Source organism: Borostomias antarcticus (assembly GCF_949987555.1).
Source record: "Borostomias antarcticus genome assembly, chromosome: 3".
Taxonomy (NCBI): Eukaryota; Metazoa; Chordata; class Actinopteri; order Stomiiformes; family Stomiidae; genus Borostomias; species Borostomias antarcticus.
In genome coordinates this window covers 32,697,622-32,717,463 of record NC_140236.1, presented here as the reverse complement: position 1 = coordinate 32,717,463, position 19,842 = coordinate 32,697,622, and the positions used below count along the sequence as shown (strand labels likewise).

General features: G+C 47.9%; 1 protein-coding gene across 1 annotated transcript; it reads right to left on the bottom strand.

Annotated features, from left to right (window-relative positions):
• Positions 1-7,820: 7,820 nt before the first annotated feature.
• On the bottom strand, positions 7,821-19,558 carry lhx4 (LIM homeobox 4; the record flags this gene model as incomplete). Its single annotated transcript, XM_084436375.1, has 6 exons — positions 7,821-8,212; positions 9,264-9,435; positions 9,822-9,976; positions 10,458-10,660; positions 15,700-15,871; positions 19,480-19,558. 6 exons carry the CDS (start codon positions 19,556-19,558, stop codon positions 7,821-7,823), a joined length of 1,173 nt encoding a protein of 390 aa, XP_084292501.1.
• Between the last annotated feature and the right edge of the window lie 284 nt (positions 19,559-19,842).

The following is a 19,842-nucleotide window of genomic DNA, read 5'->3' as shown; positions in this document are numbered from 1 at the left end:
TATTACAGTGTTTCTCACGGTACATTCCAAGGAATGCATTTGTCATTTATCCTGTCTATTAAAGAGTTCATCCAAAACATGAACACGGCGTGCTTCTGATTTCTCAGGCTAGTCTTGGGATATGACAGCTCTGTCTTTCTGTATGTGTGTCCCCATCAGTGTTGGGCTCGTTACTCAAAAAATGTAATATATTACTTATTACTCATTACCCCTTTTAAAAGTAATATCGTTACTTTACTTATTACTCCGTCAAAAGTAACTAGTTACTTATGTAATATATTATTTTCCATATTGACTACCGTTTGCAGCGTGCTCATCACGGTCCATCATAGCTCCGCTCGCTCGCTGCTTGTCTGGTAATGTGACGGGACGTGATATGAGCGGAACGTTCTTCAATCTGAAATCAAAACTTTATTTCACCCTTTGTAAAACGAAAATAAATAAACAGAGCAGGCCTATGACAAAAGTAATGCAGTAGCGAGCTTTCTGGGGGCAAGTAACTGTAATATGTGATTAGTAACTCGCTACACCCCTCGTTACTGGAAAAAGTAATATTATTACTGTAGCTCGTTACTAGTAACGCGTTACTGCCCAACACTGGTCCCCATAATAGTTCATATTTATTTCCTGATGCTAGATCAATTGAAAGACACGATTCGAACAGGACCCCATCAGTTCCAGAGAGGTTCCTTGTCCTGGAAATGCGTTTTTGTTTTGTCATTCATGATATTTGATGCATCTATCAACCGCCGCATCCGACCGCATGAGGGGATGAGCGTAGGTGATTAAAGGTGAGAGGATGAGCGTAGGTGATTAAAGGTGAGGGGATGAGCGTAGCTGACACCGGTTCGGTACTCCCCTGCGTCGACCGATCCCCACCTCCGTCATCCTCGTCATCGCGCCGGTGGTCGGGCCTGTTCGTCGTAGCGGGAGCCGGGGGGGGGGGCGCGGCTGGTACGTGCTGCTCCGCTTCACCCGACCCCGGCCCTCGTGCCAGAACCCACTGCTCTCCCACTGGACCTCCTCCAGATAGCCAGCACATGGGCTGTCCTCCCAAATCTGCTTAACCCCTCCCAAAGCCCCTCCCTCCACCCCTCCATCGCTCCCAGACCCACTAAATCTGGATCTGGGCTCTTAACCGTCGCTTGATAAAGAAGCTAATGCATATTTTAACAAAGAACGGGGACAGGATATAATCCCCCTCTCTCACTTTCTCTCTCTCTCTCTCTCTCTCTCTCTCTCTCTCTCTCTGTCTCTCGGCCTGCCCCTCTCCCTCCCTCTCTCTCTCTCTCTGACCCTGTATTTTTCTCTCTCTAAATGTGTCCCTGCGTGTGTGTGGGATAGCAGTCGCTGCTAATGTCAGGTCAGCTGTGCTCGGTCAGACGGTGCAGAGACTCGTGTGTGAGAACTGACCCAGCGCAGCGGGCCGGAGCTGCTCCAGGGTATAATCCACACCCACACCGATTCCACAGCCGCCATCTCTCCACTCCGAAGACGTCTGACGGGCTTTGTAGCCTCTTGACAATAAGATGGGAGTCGTGTCGGCTTAATGCTTTTTCAGTGAGGGATTCAGGGGGGAGGTGGGGGTGGATAAGCTAATCTTAGAGCAGCACCTAGGCAGGTAAGACATCTACAGTATCAGTCACACCCCATCGCCCAACCCCACCCCTGCTCTCTCTCTCTCTCTGTCTCTCTCTGTCTCTGTCTCTCTCTCTCTCTCCCTCTCTCCCTCTCTCTCTCTCTCTCTCCCCTGCTTATGTATTCTGTCCACAGTGGGCCATTAGAGTGCTGGGGTGTTTGCCTGCCTAAAGCCTGTTTGTCCAGCCACAACCTCCACCCCAGCCTTTCCTAAACCCTGGCTGGGGCTGAGGCTGGAGCTGAGGCTGGAGCTGAGGCCGGGGCTGAGGCTGGGGCTGAGGCTGGAGCTGAGGCCGGGGCTGAGGCTGGAGCTGAGGCCGGGGCTGAGGCCGGGGCTGAGGCCGGAGCTGAGGCTGGGGCTGAGGCCGGGGCTGAGGCCGGAGCTGAGGCTGGGGCTGAGGCCGGGGCTGCCGGAGTGGCTGACAGCGTGCCTCCCCTGCGCTTGTCTGCACCACTCTGAAACTAAGCCCATTATGTTTCCATTATGGGGCCTCAATTTCCTCAGAGCTTTTCGCTTCTGACACCAACGCCTCTCCTCTCCTCTCCCGCCAGCCGGCCGGCCCCCACGGCGGCCCCGGAGCCCCGGACCGTCTTTACTGAACGGGTATGCATTATTCACCCCTCTCTCTCTCTCCATCTCTCTCTCCATCTCTCTCGTTCTCTAACAGTATTAGCGACAGATGGCAACAGGGTTGAGCGGGGAACACTCTCCTCCCTCCCTTTTTCTCTCTCTATTCCTCCATCCCCTCTTGTCTCTCACTCCCTCACTTTGAATATACTCCTCTTTCCCTCCTATCCTCCTTCTCTCCCCCTCTACCTTTCTCTCTCCCCCCCACTCTACTGCCTCTCTCCACCTCTCTCTCTCCTGGCTACAGGCTAAAAGCAGCGACATGTCGTTTCTCTGGCCAACGCTTAATGCAATCCTTTACCCCCCCCCCCCCCCCCAGGTAGCCAGTGGAGCTGGGAATATAACAGTAAGCAGAAATCCCTCTCCCTTTCTCTCTCTCTCTCTCTCTCTCTCTCTGCTGCTGTCCAAGGCTCTAACTGCCCCAGAGGTGTGTGTATGTGTGTGTGTTCAGGAGATGCTCTGGTCAGGTTCTGTCGGAAACTGACCAGAGAGACGAGAGCTACTTCCTCAGCCTGTGTGTGTGTGTGTGTGTGTGAGTGAGTGTGTGTGTGTGTGTGTGTGTGTGTGTGTGTGTGTGTGTGTGTGTGTGTGTGTGTGTGTGTGTGTGTGTGTGTGTGTGTGTGTGTGTGTGTGTGTGTGTGTGTGTGTGTGTGTGTGTGTGTGTGTATATGTGCGTGTGTGTGTGTGTGTGTCTATGGACAGAGTGGTTCAGACAGCAGGAGAGCCATCCCTCCCCGCGACTACAACCTTGAGCTTGTCATTGAGGGGTCTGTCCAGACTCCAGCCCGGCTTAAAGCCACACTCAGTCCCAGAGGCCATCGCTCAGCTGGGGGACGAGCGCCAGGCTCGGCGGAGACCGGCCCCCCCGTCCGGATGTCCCAGATTAGTCGGAGACCGATTCTAAATACTATCCATTTTGCATGTTAATTTATTCCCTCTTTCCTTCAGAAAGAACATGGAACGGTTTCCTCCGTGGAAGTTTGTAATAAAAGCCTTTCCGATCGATGATAATGCCATTTGTGCTTGTGTTTGTCATCTTTGCAAAAGCAACAGTGCAGGACTCCCTCAGATTTATTTGTATACTAGTGCTGTAAGTGCTGTGTAAATTATCCTAACTGTCTTTGTCGCTCTTTATCTTTGTAAGGCAGCACTATTAGTGGCTATCCATTAAGGCCCGCGGGCCGTCCAATCAATGCCTGAATAAAAATCAGCTCGTTTTGTGGCGTTTTATGCAAACGTGCACTCTACTAGACAGATTTCTGCTGTGGTTTGATGCAACAGGAATAACTAAAACCCGGGCGGATCAATAACACCTCGGTTTGGAACGGAACGCCCAGTCTTTGTCTCCAGATGAACGCTGAGGGGTCTGGCTGTGCATTCAGATGCTGCTTTTTATCTAGGCTTACATATGTTTTCATGATTTGAATGTAGAGCAGTCATTCCAGTTGTCTGGATAGCGTTGCATAAGATCCTGTGCTTTAGTGAGGCTGGGCGCATTCAGCTTACTGCTGAGTCACCATCTAGTAGTCACAGACAGGCCCACAGACACGGTACTGATCACAGACCGGCCCACAGACACAGTACTCGTCACAGACAGGACCACAGACACGGTACTGATCACAGACCGGCCCACAGACACAGTACTGATCACAGACAGGCCCACAGACACAGTACTGATCACAGACAGGCCCACAGACACAGTACTGATCACAGACCGGCCCACGGACACAGTACTCATCACAGACAGGCCCACAGACACAGTACTCATCACAGACAGGCCCACAGACACAGTACTCATCACAGACAGGCCCACAGACACAGTACTCATCACAGACAGGCCCACAGACACAGTACTCATCACAGACAGGCCCACAGACACAGTACTGATCACAGACCGGCCCACAGACACAGTACTGATCACAGACACAGTACTGATCACAGACAGGCCCACAGACACAGTACTCGTCACAGACAGGCCCACAGACACAGTACTCATCACAGACAGGCCCACAGACACAGTACTCATCACAGACAGGCCCACAGACACAGTTCTGATCACAGACAGGCCCACAGACACAGTACTTATCACAGACACAGTACTCATCACAGACAGGCCCACAGACACAGTTCTGATCACAGACAGGCCCACAGACACAGTACTTATCCGTCATTTACTGGTCTGTCTTCTTGCCTGACCACAAAGCATATTTGTCCATATTTCACAAAGCAGTTTACAATTAGTCAACAGTGCGGGGGGATTAGGGGAAGATTTGACTGTGCAAAACCGCAATCTGGTGCTGGGTCTTTAGTAAGAGGGATCAGGGTGTTCAGCAGCACAGCAGATGCTGCTCTGTCCCTGTTTACCCCTCTTAGAGGGGGGGAGGGGGGTCACAAACAAATAAACACAAACAGCCGTGAGAGAGAGGGAAACCAACCGTCACTCACCCTCTAACTCACCCTCACCCTCTAACTCACCCTCTAACTCACTCTCACCCTCTAACTCACTCTCACCCTCTAACTCACTCTCACCCTCACCCTCTAACTCACTCTCACCCTCTAACTCACCCTCTCTCTCTAACTCACCCTCACACTCACCCTCTAACTCACCCTCTAACTCACTCTCACCCTCTAACTCACCCTCTAACTCACTCTCACCCTCTCCCTCACCCTCTAACTCACTCTCACCCTCTCCCTCACCCTCCAACTCACTCTCACCCTCTAACTCACCCTCACCCTCTAACTTACCCTCACCCTCCATCTCACCCTCTAACTCACCCTCTAACTCACCCTCACCCTCTAACTTACCCTCACCCTCCATCTCACCCTCACCCTTTAACTCACTCTCACCCTCTAACTCACCCTCACCCTCCATCTCACCCTCTAACTCACCCTCACCCTCTAACTCATTCTCGCCCTCTAACTCACTCTCACCATCTAACTCACCCTCACCCTCTAACTCATTCTCACCCTCTAACTCACTCTCACCCTCTAACTTACCCTCACCCTCCATCTCACCCTCTAACTCACTCTCACCCTCTAACTCACCCTCTAACTCACTCTCACCCTCTAACTCACTCTCACCCTCTAACTCACCCTCACCCTCAAGTCTGTTGGGAATGGCTATCTGGATTTCCACCATCAAATACTAGGCATGCGTAATGAATTTGGTTTACAGTAACAGTTCATGGATGTGTGTGTGTGTGTGTGGGTGTGTGACCATAATAAATAACATGAGTGTAAAAACAGATAAATACAGTCCTGGTAATCCAAAGACAATTCAGCTTTATTCCTATAGATTTGACTGTACAGTTCATACCATTGCACAGAAGGCATAAATGAATCAATTCAGTGCTCTCTCTCTCTCTTTTACATCTTTTCCAAAGACACATGGCAATAAATAGAGTTCATGAAACAAGACTGTCAACACGTTCTGAAACTTTACAAAATTTACAACAATTAAGATGCAAAGTTCTGAGGCAACATAGACTGAACAAAAAGTAGATAAGTGTTTATTTGCAGGTGTTGTTGTCAGGTTGTGTGGGTTGGCTTGCTTTCTGGCTGGCGTAAGGTCTAGTCTTTTCGGCTGGTGCAACATGATTTGGCAACTGATTAGAAAATAAAAACGATTGAACAGAGACGTTGATGGTTTGAATGTTTGTTTTTTACAGGAATTGCTTTTTTTCCCATCCTCATCTCATCTTTACATCACAGCTGTGTTCTTATTTCAGGAAGTGCATTCTCTCTCTCTCTCTCTCTGTCTCTCTCTCTCTCCCTCTCTCAACACGGTCTAAACTCCATGAATGGATTTTCATACTAACTATTGCTGGTAATACGTCAGCTTGTCGTCCAAACAGCCTGGGAACATGGCCTCCTATCATCACCAGTGTATCATGGAGGTTCCTAAGATGCGGTCTGCAAGACTCACGACAGACCATCAGATACCATGACCACCCCGCTGGTCAGTAGCTTTGGAGCGAAGCTAAGCGTGAAGTCAGGTCATCCTGACGGCTGAGAGGAGAGGAGAGTAGAGGAGGTCAACGGCGAGGCTACAGTACTGGCCCTATCAGTGACCCCTGAACTCTAGGCTGAGCCCGGGAGAAACGGGACCTTCTGGTCACCACTGAGGATGATGTTTCAAGGGAGAAATGGGAATCTTCAGGCCTGGGAATGTGTGGAGCACAGAGAATACTTAATACTGACAGACGCCTACCCCCCGGGAACCGACACCGCCCACTTCACAGACTAGAACAAGCTCAAGCACCTACAGTAGAGAACTGTCTTGGTCCAGAAACGTCTGAGAAATCTCTTCAGTCAACTAGAGGAAATCTCTTCAGTCAACTAGAAGAAACTGTAGCTCCCACACAGTGCAGAGCAGACAAACAGATAGATGGACAGACAGGCGGACGGACAGAGAGATGGACAGACAGACACACACACACACACTGAGACAGACTGCTGTCTAGTTCCTAATAAATTAGTAATGTAAGCTAAGCCTTCAGCCCTACATTATAAACATTAGCGCGGGAACGCTACACTTGTGCCACTGTTTGCGAGTTCCTCGACCTCAACCAATGAAACACTGTGTTCAGACAGCCTTGTGCCAATGGTACGTCTCCCCTCCGTGTCCAGCTGTCCGCCGACCAATGGGGAGGAGGATAAAGTGCATCGCCAATGAGAAGGCTTGGATAGGGACGGACGGACGGAGACAGACAGAAAGACAGACCGACGGACAGATGGACAGACAGAGACAGACAGACAGACAGACAAACCGACGTACGGACAGACAGACAGACAGACAGAGACAGACAGACAGCCAGACGGACGGACAGACAGACAGACCGACGGACAGACAGCGACAGACAGCGACAGACAGAGATAGACAGACAGACAGACAGACAGACAGACAGACAGACAGACAGACAGAGAGAACCTCCACATTCTGAACCAGAAGCATGCAGGGACCTTCCTTCCTGTTTCTGGAGTTTTCCGTCTGGATTGCTTCCTTCACATCGAGGCTGATAGCTATAGTAGCCTTAGCTGGGAGTCTGGCTCGTCCTCATCGGACGACCAAATCTCCCCCATGACTCCAAGTCAGCAACACATAAAGGAGATTCAGATTTCAAATCTGGTTGTTTTGGTAAAAATGAACAACACCGCCCCCCTCCCCACAAAAAAAAGAACATCGCACGATAACAAAAAGGTATAATACAGTGTATAAGTGAACATTCAGTAGTGTTTCGTCCGTCGTTCTGCAGTGTGTGAGGCTGTCGCACACACACACACACACACACACCCGTCTGTCTCCACTGCTCTGCTCTGTGTTGCTCAGGTGAGTGGTGGCGGGTTGTGATTGTTTATCCAGGTGTGGCAGAGGCAGAACTCTTCCTCCTCCTCCTCCTCCTCCAGTATCAAATAAATAAAAGCCACCACAGTCTCACAGGGTGATAGAAATGTAAAAAGCCTCCTGCAGTCCTGGTCCGAGTCTCTATACCCCCCCCCCAGCCCCGCCCCCAACCCCCCCGCGTTTTGTCATAATGATTCATCCCGCAGCCTCTCAGAACTGGGAATGGTCCATCTCGTCCAGCCAGGAGGCAGGGCTGGTGGGGAAGTCTGGGTAGCCCGTGCTGCTTCCTGTGGAGAGGTCAGAGTTCGCGCCGCCGCCGGCCATGGCCCTCAGCGCCTGGCCCACGCTGCCCTGGCCGCCGGGCCCCGCCAGGCCGTCCATGGAGAAGCCCAGGGTGTTGAGCAGGGGGGTGTGGCCGGGCAGCGAGGCGATGGAGGACGGGGACTGAGGCAGGCCGTAGGGGCTGCAGGCCCGCAGGTCGTGATAGGGCTGCCCGGCGCCGTCCAGCGAGAAGCCTCCGTTCAGCGCGCCGCCGTTGGCCACGTCGCCCACGCTGCCGTAGAGGCCGTTGGTGTGGCCCAGGTCAGACAGGATCTGGTCGTCTGGCGGGGGGTGAGGGGGGGGGGGAGGGATACACCATTATGAAGCTGTCATGTTCTAGACATTAACATCTTTCCATAGAATGAAGTGCTTTTATGAATGGGGTTTATCGAGGTGATATAGGCGTTTCATCAAGGCAAATGGGCAGGTCCTGGTTTGAGCTACGCTATTTCATGCACTGTTAGTATGTGACCAGGAGCCCGCATGTGATTTACCTTAACAAAAGAGCGTTGTGTGTGTGTGTGTGTGTGTGTGTGTGTGTGTGTGTGTGTGTGTGTGTGTGTGTGTGTGTGTGTGTGTGCGCGTGTGTGTGTGAGCACAAAATACCAAACAATGTTTGTCTCAGTCTCCCCAGGGCGGTTTCAATAACAACAATGCCCCAGAGCACTTTCCCCGTAATTGACTAAAAGCTTCGTCTACTTTATAGAGTTTCTGCCACGCTGTTTTCATTTCTCGTAAAACTGGGCCCCTTTTAAAAGTGCCTCAGGACTTTAACGAGTCCCCAAAACGGGGCTCGCAAAAATTAAATAACTATAAAAGAAAAGGGATGCAGGAAATGTTGTTTGTATATATCATACACAGTAGAAGCTCCATCTTGGAAATGCAGGAGGAGGCAGAGTTGGGGAGGATGGAGGGAGGCAGCCATTTTGGCTCCAGGCAGCTAGCCGTGTAAACCACTCAGGCCCCGGTCATCCAGTATGGAGTCAGGGCAAGTGAGGATAGAGAGGCAGGTACAGTTCACACAGCATAAGGAGTTTTGAGTCTTTGTGTGGGTTGGCCATAAGTCAAGGTCACGGTGAACATTATTATCCTAAAACATGGGAAACGTGTTTCTTTGTATGCGAATAAGACCAGATATCATATAGCTGTGGCTCAGGAGGTAGAGCGGGTCGTCCAATGATTATGGGGTCAGCGGTTCGAATCCCGGCTCATGTGTATGTGAATGGGTGAATGAGAGGCCTTCGCTGTAAAGCTTTGGATAAAAGCGCTATATAAGTACAGTCCATTTACCATATCAGACACGAAACAGGGTACAGTCCACTGTCTACTGACCTCGGAAGCTGAGTTCGCTGTCGCTCAGTCCGGCGTCGTCCGCTGAGCTCTCCTTCTCCGCCTTGTTGGCGCCCCGGCTGCGCTTGACGTTCTTGTAGAACTGGCCCCAGCGGTGCCGCCCCGCGTCCTTCTTCAAGCGCTTCTCCTTCGCCCTGCGGTTCTGGAACCACACCTGAGAGAGAGAGAGGGAGTGAGAGAGAGAGAGAGATAGAGAGATAGAGAGAGGGCAGAGAGAGAGATAGAGAGAGGGCAGAGAGAGATAGAGAGAGGGCAGAGAGAGAGAGAGATAGAGATAGAGGGGAGAAAGAGGGAGAGAGAAGAGAGAGGATAAAGATAGAGAGGGAGAGACAGAAGAGAGAGAAGGGAGAGAGAGGAGAGAGAGTGAGAAGAGAGAGGGAGAGGGAGAAATTTCAGACAGTATTCTAGGTTAATAAACCATGTCCTAATTCTATCTATCTATATCTACAGTCACTAGTTACAATAACAAGTGGTTCTGGGCAGACCAGAATCGAAAAGCTTGGCTGCTCGTTGCAGTGGGGACGCTAAGGAAAGACGTACCTGCACCACCCTCATGTCCAGGCCGGTCTCGGAGGACAGCTGTTCCCGGACGTGGCGCGCCGGCTTGGGGGAGTTCTTGTAGGCGCTCTTCAACGTCTCCAGCTGCTTGGCGGTGATGGTGGTCCGCGGTCGCTTGGCGCCTGCCTCAGAATCATCTGGACGGAGACATGTGATCAGAAGATCAGATATCTATGGAATCCATAGTATGGATATTGTTTTGTGTGTGTGTGTGTGTCTGAATAATGTGAAATAGGTAGAATACCCAGGATGTGTGATACTGTGAATGTTGTTTTTTATCGTTTTTCTTTTTTTTTATGTCCTTTTGATGTCTTATTTACTCTCTGGATGTCTTTTAAACTTTGCACTGCAGATGATGCACTTCAATTTCGTTGTTGTGGAAATGACAATGACAATAAAGAATCTAACTAATGTGTGTTTGTTCATGTAGCTACATTTATAAGTAAATATAATTAGGAAATGAGTCGTTAGTAGGCGATTAACTTCAGTAGTGTAGGCATTTCCATTTACTACACCATAACACATTGGGTAAACGTACCCTGCTTTCTACACACGCTCATCCCTCCTTCCCCTCCCCTCCCCTCGAACCCCCCCAGGAAGTCCCGCCCCCCGTCCCACCGTTTTGCTTGGCGGTCTCGTAGTCCTCCTTGCAGACCAGCCGTCCGTCCTCCATGAGGTAGAACTCGTCGCCGGTGGCCAGCTGCCGGCTGCACATGACGCAGGCGAAGCAATGCAGGTGGTACACGAAGTCCTGCGCCTTGCGCACCACCTGCGTCGGGGGGATCCCCTGCTGGCACGACGCGCACTTTGTTCCGAAACGCCTGGAGGAGCGGAGAGAGAGGCAAGCGCACACACACACGCACGCACGCACACACACACACACACACACACACACACACACACGCAGAAAGAGACACTTAATCATCTTCTTCGTTTTGGGTAGGTTGGTTGATTCGTCCTGTCCCCCCCAGGCTCGGGGCCGAGGGGCTATCCTTTTACCACCCCGAGCCTGGGTGAGGGGGGTCACCCGGGCTATATATCCGGGCACACCTCCAGGAGCCACGTCACCGTTTTGTCATCTACGACCGCCGGGCCACACATTCTGTTGGGTGTCCGATATATCGGACAGTCCTGGATGACGTGGTCTGCGGTTTGTTCCTCGGGGCCACACAGGATGCCGGGCCACTTCATGTCAGTCACACACAAACCCAACAGTACAGGAAGAGCATCTTTAGTGTATGCAAAGTGGCTGACGAGGTTAGCAGCCCAGAGACCGAGTGACATTCGTGACCAGGTTTGAACATCCCTGTGTTATGGTGCGTTCATTTATAACTGGGAGGTGGCAAATTGCGACTTGCTTCTAGGAATGATTAAATAAAACACCGCATGAACTCACACTTCCTCGTCGCAAATTCGGATATGTTTCTCAGCCCCCAGTTGCTCGAATGCACTAGATATAACTAGGTAACTGTGATATAATGGTATATAGCTCGAATGCACACAGGTCGGAGGTAGGTATTTTGCCACTTGCGACTTGCCACCTCCGACCACAAACGAACGCACCATTAGTCCACTGAGAATGAAGCCAAAGCATTTAGCTCGGGGAGCTAATGCAAGGACTCAGGTAAGGTCTACAAAGTAATGACTCACTGAACCACTTCTGTTACACGCAAGATGAATGACTCTACAAGGAAAGAAAACAGCAGTGGAATGCATTTCCGCTGGTAGGCCTGCATCCGGGCTGATGAATAGCTTGGATCTAGTGTTAGTGTGTGTGTGTTTGTGTAGGTGTGTGTGAGCGAGAAAGAGACGGAGAGAAAAAGAGAGAGAATGCATCTGACGTGTGTGCATGTCTGTGTTTGTTGCCAGGGTGTGTGTGTATGTTTATATGTGTGTGTTTGCTGTCACATGTGTTTTCCTAGGTGTGATGTGTGTGTGTTCGCTGTCATGTGTGTGTGTGTGTGTGCACTAGGTGTGTTTATGTGTGCACTAGGTGTGTGTTTGTGTGTGTGTGTGTGTGTGTGTGTGTGTGTGTGTGTGTGATAGAGATCCAGTTAGCAGAGGCAGCTCACAGTAAAACCATGCAGACAGCAGTGAACCAATAAAGCCGTGAGTCAGGAGGAGCAGTAAATCAGCCTGCCGATACCGAGGAATAAACCCCTCCTCTCCTCCGGCCCTCTGTTACACCAAGGTGAAGCTTCCGCCTCCCTGCAAGCCTGCCAGCCTCCCTCCGTCTTTAACCCTTCCCCTGGTCTCTACTCCCCCCACCAGGGCCGGCTCTAGGGAGGCCCAGGCTAGGGTGTGTGTCCACCTGCTGTAGCTGGACAGCGCCAAGCTTACAGCTGCTTAGAGCGCACTGAAGCTAGAGTTTAGAGCTGGCTATGTTACCAACGTTTTACTGCTACGTTAGCAACAAGTGTCATGTTTTTGCAGACTGTAGATTAGCTAGCCAAGTTAAGATAGCTAGCTAATGTTAGCTAGTGCTAACGTTTGCTGTCTCTGCAGTTGCGCCAAAAACCGACCGTTGTCGTCATCACAACCTTTTACAGCCTGCGCTCTAACCCAAAAAGCTCTCATGTCGCTAGTGCTAAAAGCGCTTGGGAGCCAAAATGGCTCCAAAGCCAAAGCCAGAGCCAAAAACTATGCCCTCTACTGGTTTGGTTCACACCCGCCCTATCATTTGCATGGGAGAAAATGTTGAAATAATTCTTAATTGATATCAACACCAAACTTAACGACAACACATACCATTTTGGATAGATAAAGCAATAAACCACTAACTGTATCAAGTTCAATCTCAATAATGTGCAGTTTCTCAAAGGTACTTTTTATTTATCTTACGTTTTATTTAGTGAACTACACATCCGGGTACTCAGCATTGCCGCGTTTTGAGCACTTCACTGGAGAGTGCAGTTGGCCAGAGCACTACAGTATGTTGGTGTGCTTCGTAAACATGAGTCTATTGCTCTTGAATTAGAGCACATTACTAGATTCTAGGCTGAGAGGAATCCAGTGATGCCCACCTCTTGAAATTTGGTGAATTTACTGACCGCTAGATCAGTAAAACTGTTCTGAAAAAATAAGCATTGCGGCTAAAGGACATTTTCTGTTTGGCAAGTCCCGTCTAAATGAGTTTGCTTTGACTAACGTTAGCAAGCCAGTTATCCATCTAATTGTGTATAATGGTAGAGTGGACAATAGAATGTGACAAACTGACCAAATTTGCAAGACAGAACAAGACAGGTTAATCTATTGACATAGGGAGGTTAAGTGACAAAGCACCCTCTGTCCTGCAAATTTGGTGGGATTTGTCGAATTCTATTTTCCACCTAGCTGGATAGCTATCTGGCTTGCTAACGTTAGACAGAACAAGACAGATTAATCTATTGACATAGCCAGGAAGCACATTGGCTATATCTATATAGCAGCGACACAGTGTGTGTGTGCATCATGGGAACTGTAGTTAGTTTACATCTAGCGTTCCAAAAACCGTTGTAAAACGATTTATTCTGTCTTTAATTGCACAAACATGATCAAAATCGATAAACAATGACTCAATGTAAATGCAATAGAAGCAATGTGAATATCAATGCAATGCAGCCCAAAATATTATTTTTATTAGAAAATTGCAATGCAATTTAATACAACAGTGTGAACCGTACCACTGGAGGGCGCTTCATCACTTTTGTGCCCTAGAGCTCATTACTCATTGTAAACAACAATAAAACAGTGTCAGCACTAAAATACAGTTCGCCGGTGGACCCATATACGGCATTGCCAAATCCAGAATGTTGTGTTGCCCACTCAATTAATTATGTCTGAGTCATGAAACACTGCAGTGGATTAGCTTCAAAACAGGCCCAAAGATGTCTGACATCCAACCCAAAAATGTCACCCCAGGACCGGTCTCATCCCCCGCCATGGTAGCTAACGTAGCTAGCCTCCATCCCACTCTCCATGCAGCCTCATAGCCAAGCCAAGCATGTCCTAGCCCAGCTTAACCTATCCTGGCCTGCCCTATCTTAGCACACCCTAGCCGATCCTAACCTACCCCAGTCCAGCCTAACCCTAGCCAACCCGAGCCTACACAACCCTAGCTTACCACAGCCCAGCCTAACCTTAGCCAACCCTAGCCTATCCTACCCTAGTCAACTAGTAGCCTAGTCTACTTAAATCAACCCTAGCCAACCCTAACTAATCCTAGCCTACACTAACCAATCCTAGCCAATTTTAGCCTAGCCTACTCTAGCCGACTGTAGCCAACCTTAGTCTAGCCTACCCTAGCCATATACCCTATACCCTAGCCTATCCTATACCCTAGCCTACCCTATACCCTAGCCTATCCTATACCCTAGCCAACCCTATACCCTAGCCAACCCTATACCCTAGCCTACCCTATACCCTAGCCTACCCTAGCCTGGCCTAAGATAGCCTAGCCCCCCTGCAACGCAGCAGTTTTAGCATCAAAACACCCCCTTTTTGTATTGTCCCCTGGGCCAGCTAATAGAGTTAGCCTCCACTCTCTGACTCCCGAGCTTTTTAGGGCTCATTGAAGCTTCTGACATTAAACCCTCTCAAACATGATTTAGTAAAAGCCAGTGCTGATCCTGTTTTGGATAAAAGTCAAACTTAATTTTCTTCTTTAATGCCTCTGAAATTCAATCGTAAAAAAAAAAAAAAAAGAAGAAAAAAGAAGGAAAGAGGATAGGAAGCAAAAGATAAAAAGAAAGAGAATATAAGAGAAGAGATTCCGAGTTGCTCCTTTGTGTCTGTGCGTGTGTATCTGGGTACCGGAGGGCCGGTGGAGTTGTCCTGTGAGTTGAGAGTTTGAGTGTGATGTGTTCTGTCTTGTCCAATGTCACGGCCCAACATTAACACAATGGGAGGGAGACATAGCAGGAACCCTCTGCTCCACTAGGCTCACTGTGTTGGCACTGCGTCTGGACAAGCACCGCTCCTCCAACATGCAGCAGAAGTGGTTCGATTTGACATTAGACCAAAAAAGCACATTGTCATGCTCAGAGCGTGAAGTTGAACTGCCTCATCTGACAGTGTAGTCCCCAACCACCTTCGCTACATTTAGAATGAATAGGCCTCCCAGCGTCTGGTGATAAAGGACCTATACAGACTGTGCATGGAAGCTATAGCCTCGGGTTTGCGTGGTGGGTCCACAGAATTGATAGCAAACAACTATGTCAGCAGTAACTGATATGGGGATGATTCTGTCAAGGGCGCAGCTAGAAATGTTGGGCCCTATAAAAGAATATAATATAGGGTCCCCAAACATTATAGACATTATAATAATAATAATAATAATAATAATAATAGTGGTTATAGGGGAATGGTCCTGCAACCCCCCCCCCCCCCCCACACACACACACACTCTCCCCTGGATTCTCTCTCTTCTGTAGTCGAGGGTATATTGAGGGTAGTATACCTACTTCTTTTTCCAGAGACACACAGTATATATGTGACAGTAGTCTATACCCACTTCTTTAGTCACCACTACACGGCTGGCCGACCTGTCTGTCTGGTTAACCCTTCACTACATCAGAGGAAGGGCCACACATCCATTCCCCATCAAACAGTACCTATCAGGAGACCACAGTGTCTCCGCATGGTCAGATATAGTCCATAAACTCCATTAACATTTGGTATCCATTATTAATCTCACTATCCCCACTATCAAACCTCCTAGGCTGTATGTAAAAACAATGCAAGACAACTATCCCATTCTTTTTAAACAATGTCGTTATAATGACTTAACAAGGTGCACAACAAAAGTATGCAAAAGGCGCTGCGCATGAAACAGTAGACATGTTTCCAGACTACAGAAAAACATGCTGAGAAAGGGACTCACTTGAAGAAATCCTCCTTGCAGTACACATTCCCCGCCCGCGAAAAACACTTGTCCGCCAGCGGCGTTTGACAGTCGGCGCACTTGAGGCACTTGGAGTGCCAGTGTCGATCCAGAACCTTGAGAATGAACTTGTCCAGGATGTGTTGGCTACAGCCCGCACACTGGGGGATCTCTGCGGGGGGAGAGAGAGGGAGGACACGGCATCACAGCACAGTCATCATCGTGGATGACTACTGGACTGTCGCATGAGCATAAAGAGCCCTAATGATCTTTTTAGAGTCAGATCAGATGTTGCCACATTATACCCTATGAGCACACCAGCGACATGCGAAAACGCTGCATGCAGCGTTCACAGTCAATATGGACAGTAGCCTAAACCATAAGTCCCATTTAAAAAGAGCTGTAATTTATGGGGGAAAAACGTCGCTTTGCACCTTTTTGGGAACAGCTTTCACACTATTGGCAATTGTTTGACCGTAGCCATATGTCTAAATATTTTAGGATACAATTATAGGATATTTGACATATTGGATAACATATAGCCTATATAACTTATCTGAAATTGAAACCTATTTGCCAAACAATCGGTGCATTCAATTGTTTCCAGAATTCCCCAAACCAGGTTCTGGATAGAATTCAATCACATTATTTGATTATGTTATTAGATTATATAATTTCCAACAACAATAATATAGCCTAAACATTGCTTATTCATATTAATCACAAAATAATATATCCTAAATACAGTGAAATGAAATACATTTTATTGAGTAAGCCAGGCCTATATTTCTATACAACATTATTTATTGTCCCATGCATAAGTAATTCCCATGAATTAGTGAGCTAGGGTTCATTTACGGAACTGAAGTCAGGTAAGGAGAGTCGTCTCTTGCTAAATACGTATACTCAATATCAGCGGAGGACACGAGCAGGCTGGCTAGGATCGGAAATGGTTCCTTGGCCTGGCGAGGGAGAACGTCGATATAGCACGTGGTGCAGCACACGTCCCGGTGAGGAGCATGAATGTGTGCTATAGCCTGGGCTACTGTCGCAGGTAAAATATAGCCTGTAGATGATCCCCGTTGTAGTTTTGAATAAAGAATGAGCTTGCAGTGATTTTTATCAGTAATCTAATCACATACACAAAGCTCTTTACGCGTGCACTGTAAAGGTCACTGAAACGCAACACACATGCACACACGCACACGCACACACACACACACACAAAGGTACTGCGCCACGTTATACCTATATGCCTATTGTATAAGTGTCATTTTTAAATACACAGAATTAGGCCTAGCATTTCAGAGCCTTACCCAATTTATTTAGTCTTAACTAAAATATGGAGGTCAAATTCTTCGACATTAGACTATAATTTAGTTGAACAACGCCTATAGAGACTTCAACAGAATAGAAATAGCTATCCTACATTTTAGTAGGGTAATAGTTTCTATTATGCAATCAAACAACCCATTAAATAGGCTAACTATGGTTCATGGGTTCAAAACCTTGAAATTGTATAGACTTCCATATGTGGAGCTAAAATTCATGTGTGCATTAGTTCCTGAGGGCCGTCATTCGGCGGAAGCAAGAAAGGACAACGTAGTGCTGAAAGGATCAGCACGAAGACTTTAGCACCTAGCCAATCTTGGCAGCGTTCACGCTCGACATCTAATAACACCCTGCATATTTCCTTATCATATCCCCCCCCCTCTCTCTCTCTCTCTCTCAAATCTCACTATTCCAGACTAAAGAGGTATTTCATTTTTTGGGCCAAAAGACTGAGTGTCTATCCTGCCTTCTTAACTCACAGTCTCTTACAGAGGCCTCTGGCATGTCGACACGCGAAGGCAAACAAACGTCATAGTTTGATTTGACAATTGTTATCAAACATCATCTGACTGAGGTGCCCAATACCAATTTATTTTATTATTATTCTAGATTCCCGTCCTGTCAAAAATGTTTGATAATTGCCCTCATTCTCAAGGGCAGGATATAATAGCCATATCGCCTTGTTTGTTTAGATCACAGGCTACAGTATTGCTTTTATTCCTGGAGTAGCCTAATCTGCTTTTAAATAAATCCAGCCCGGAGACTGCTGGAGGGGTTGAGTGGCAAGATCTTTACCCAATCTTTTAATCTCCTCGATTTACAAAAATAAAGAGCATACGCGCCGACATATAGACCGTATATTTACCCGGTGTATGGGCTGAATAAATTACATTCCACTCTTAAAAATAATCCACTCCAAAATGACCACAATAGATTATTACACAGTTATTAAAAACAATGAAGGTAGTATGTTGATAGTAAAATACATAAATAGCCTAACGTAGGCTATCTAGGCTATTTGAAATTCAAAAGATAAATGTTAAAATCACTTTGTTTATTCGAAGGTGCCTCAGTTAGGCTATCATTCTCCACGACACCATAATTACTAGTTTGAATTGGGCCAAACAGGTGGGACATTTTTAACGTCGCCTAAATAACTGTTATACTCATCTGAAACTATGGGCATAAACACGGCTCATTTAGTGACACAAGCTATAGGCTATCACTCAGTATTAACCTATTTTAACGTGGATTAAAGCCTGCGGTATATTTGGAGAGGTTACAACAGACGATGACCATCTGTAGGCTACATTTCACCGGCTCACATTATGAATAATTGGGTCAGGAATTTATCCAATTCCAGCTCCATCTTGATCGCACGATCAGATTATAAAGGTCCAGTCAGATTAACATGGTGCAGAGCAAGAACAGATGTGAAGATAATAGGCAATTCTCCCCTTTGATGCTGAAAGGTGGAAATCCGTAAAAGGCCGGCTACCCCCAAAAGATAGGTTAACAGCGTTTCCTTATTTAGGCCTCCTATAAGAAAACAATTAAAATAAAAACGTATCCTCTGTTTATGTGAATAGGCCTACATTACTAGGATATTTTTATAATTGTGCTGATGTTAATCTGCAATAACCACTAACACAATTGCTTAATCTACACACAGCTATTATCGAAATCAAAGCATCGCTATAAAATAATTAGGCTAGCCTATTTGGCTGAGTAATAAGTGTCAAACAAGCGTAGTGGGTCTGGACGAGCGGGTGATGACAGCGTCTGATCTCTTGACCATGGCCAGACTCGTAGACAAATAAACAGCTGTCTGCGATGACTGTCTGTCAGACAGAAGAACCTGCACTGTACACAGATAGCAGAACTGCACGGAGAACGCCAGAGGGAAGCCGAAAAGTTGAGGATTAAACCATGTTTAGTCGGGCTATAGCTAACATAAACCAACTCATAAGGCTCATTCTCCTTGGGTTGTTATACAGTAACATTACTTTATTTTACTATATCCAAACGGCCTATACACAGTAGGCGAATGTAGAATATGGGAAAACATCTGCTTATGGCCAGATGCTATCATAGAGAGATAGGCTACGCTGCATTTAGCCGGTTAGGCTACAAACGCACATTTGATGCCTGTGAGAGAATGTGTGGCCAGTGACCATTTTTAATAGATTTCTCCCGGGCATCAAGTGATGTGAACAATGTGCAACAAATAGCCGCACTTCAGGGAAAACGACCCACAGGTTTGGCACGGCTGCTAGCCGACCACCCTCCTCATCCTCCCTCCCCGTCCCCTTGGCAGAGTTTCATCAGCCGTTATGGGCTCCATATTTCCACTAAACCGGCGGGCTGCAGCATCCCACAGCCAGCCTGACACTTTTTATTTTCCCTGATGAAATAATCGATAGAAAGGGGGAGAGAAAAAAGCCTTACGTTGCATTGGCACTCCGAGTATCTCCGGTAAGCCCTTGACTGGATTCTCTGCTGGTAGAACCGCCGCACTTTGCATCATCGTGATCCAAACCGGGGTATAAACACACACACATACACCCCCTCGACACGTTGGGCTCAAGCTCCCGACTTCTTCCGTGAGAAATGTATATTCGATAGCACAAACTGAAACAGGGGGTCGCCTAATAGCCTACACGGGCCCCACGGTGTTTTTTTTTCTTCGCCTTCCCGTTAAAAGTCCGTCACGTTGTTAGTTCTGTCCCCGGGATATCGTCCGTGCGTGCGGGATTTCGCCGTGCTCTTTTGGTGTGGATCACACAAGCTGCTTGATTCATTCACACTGCA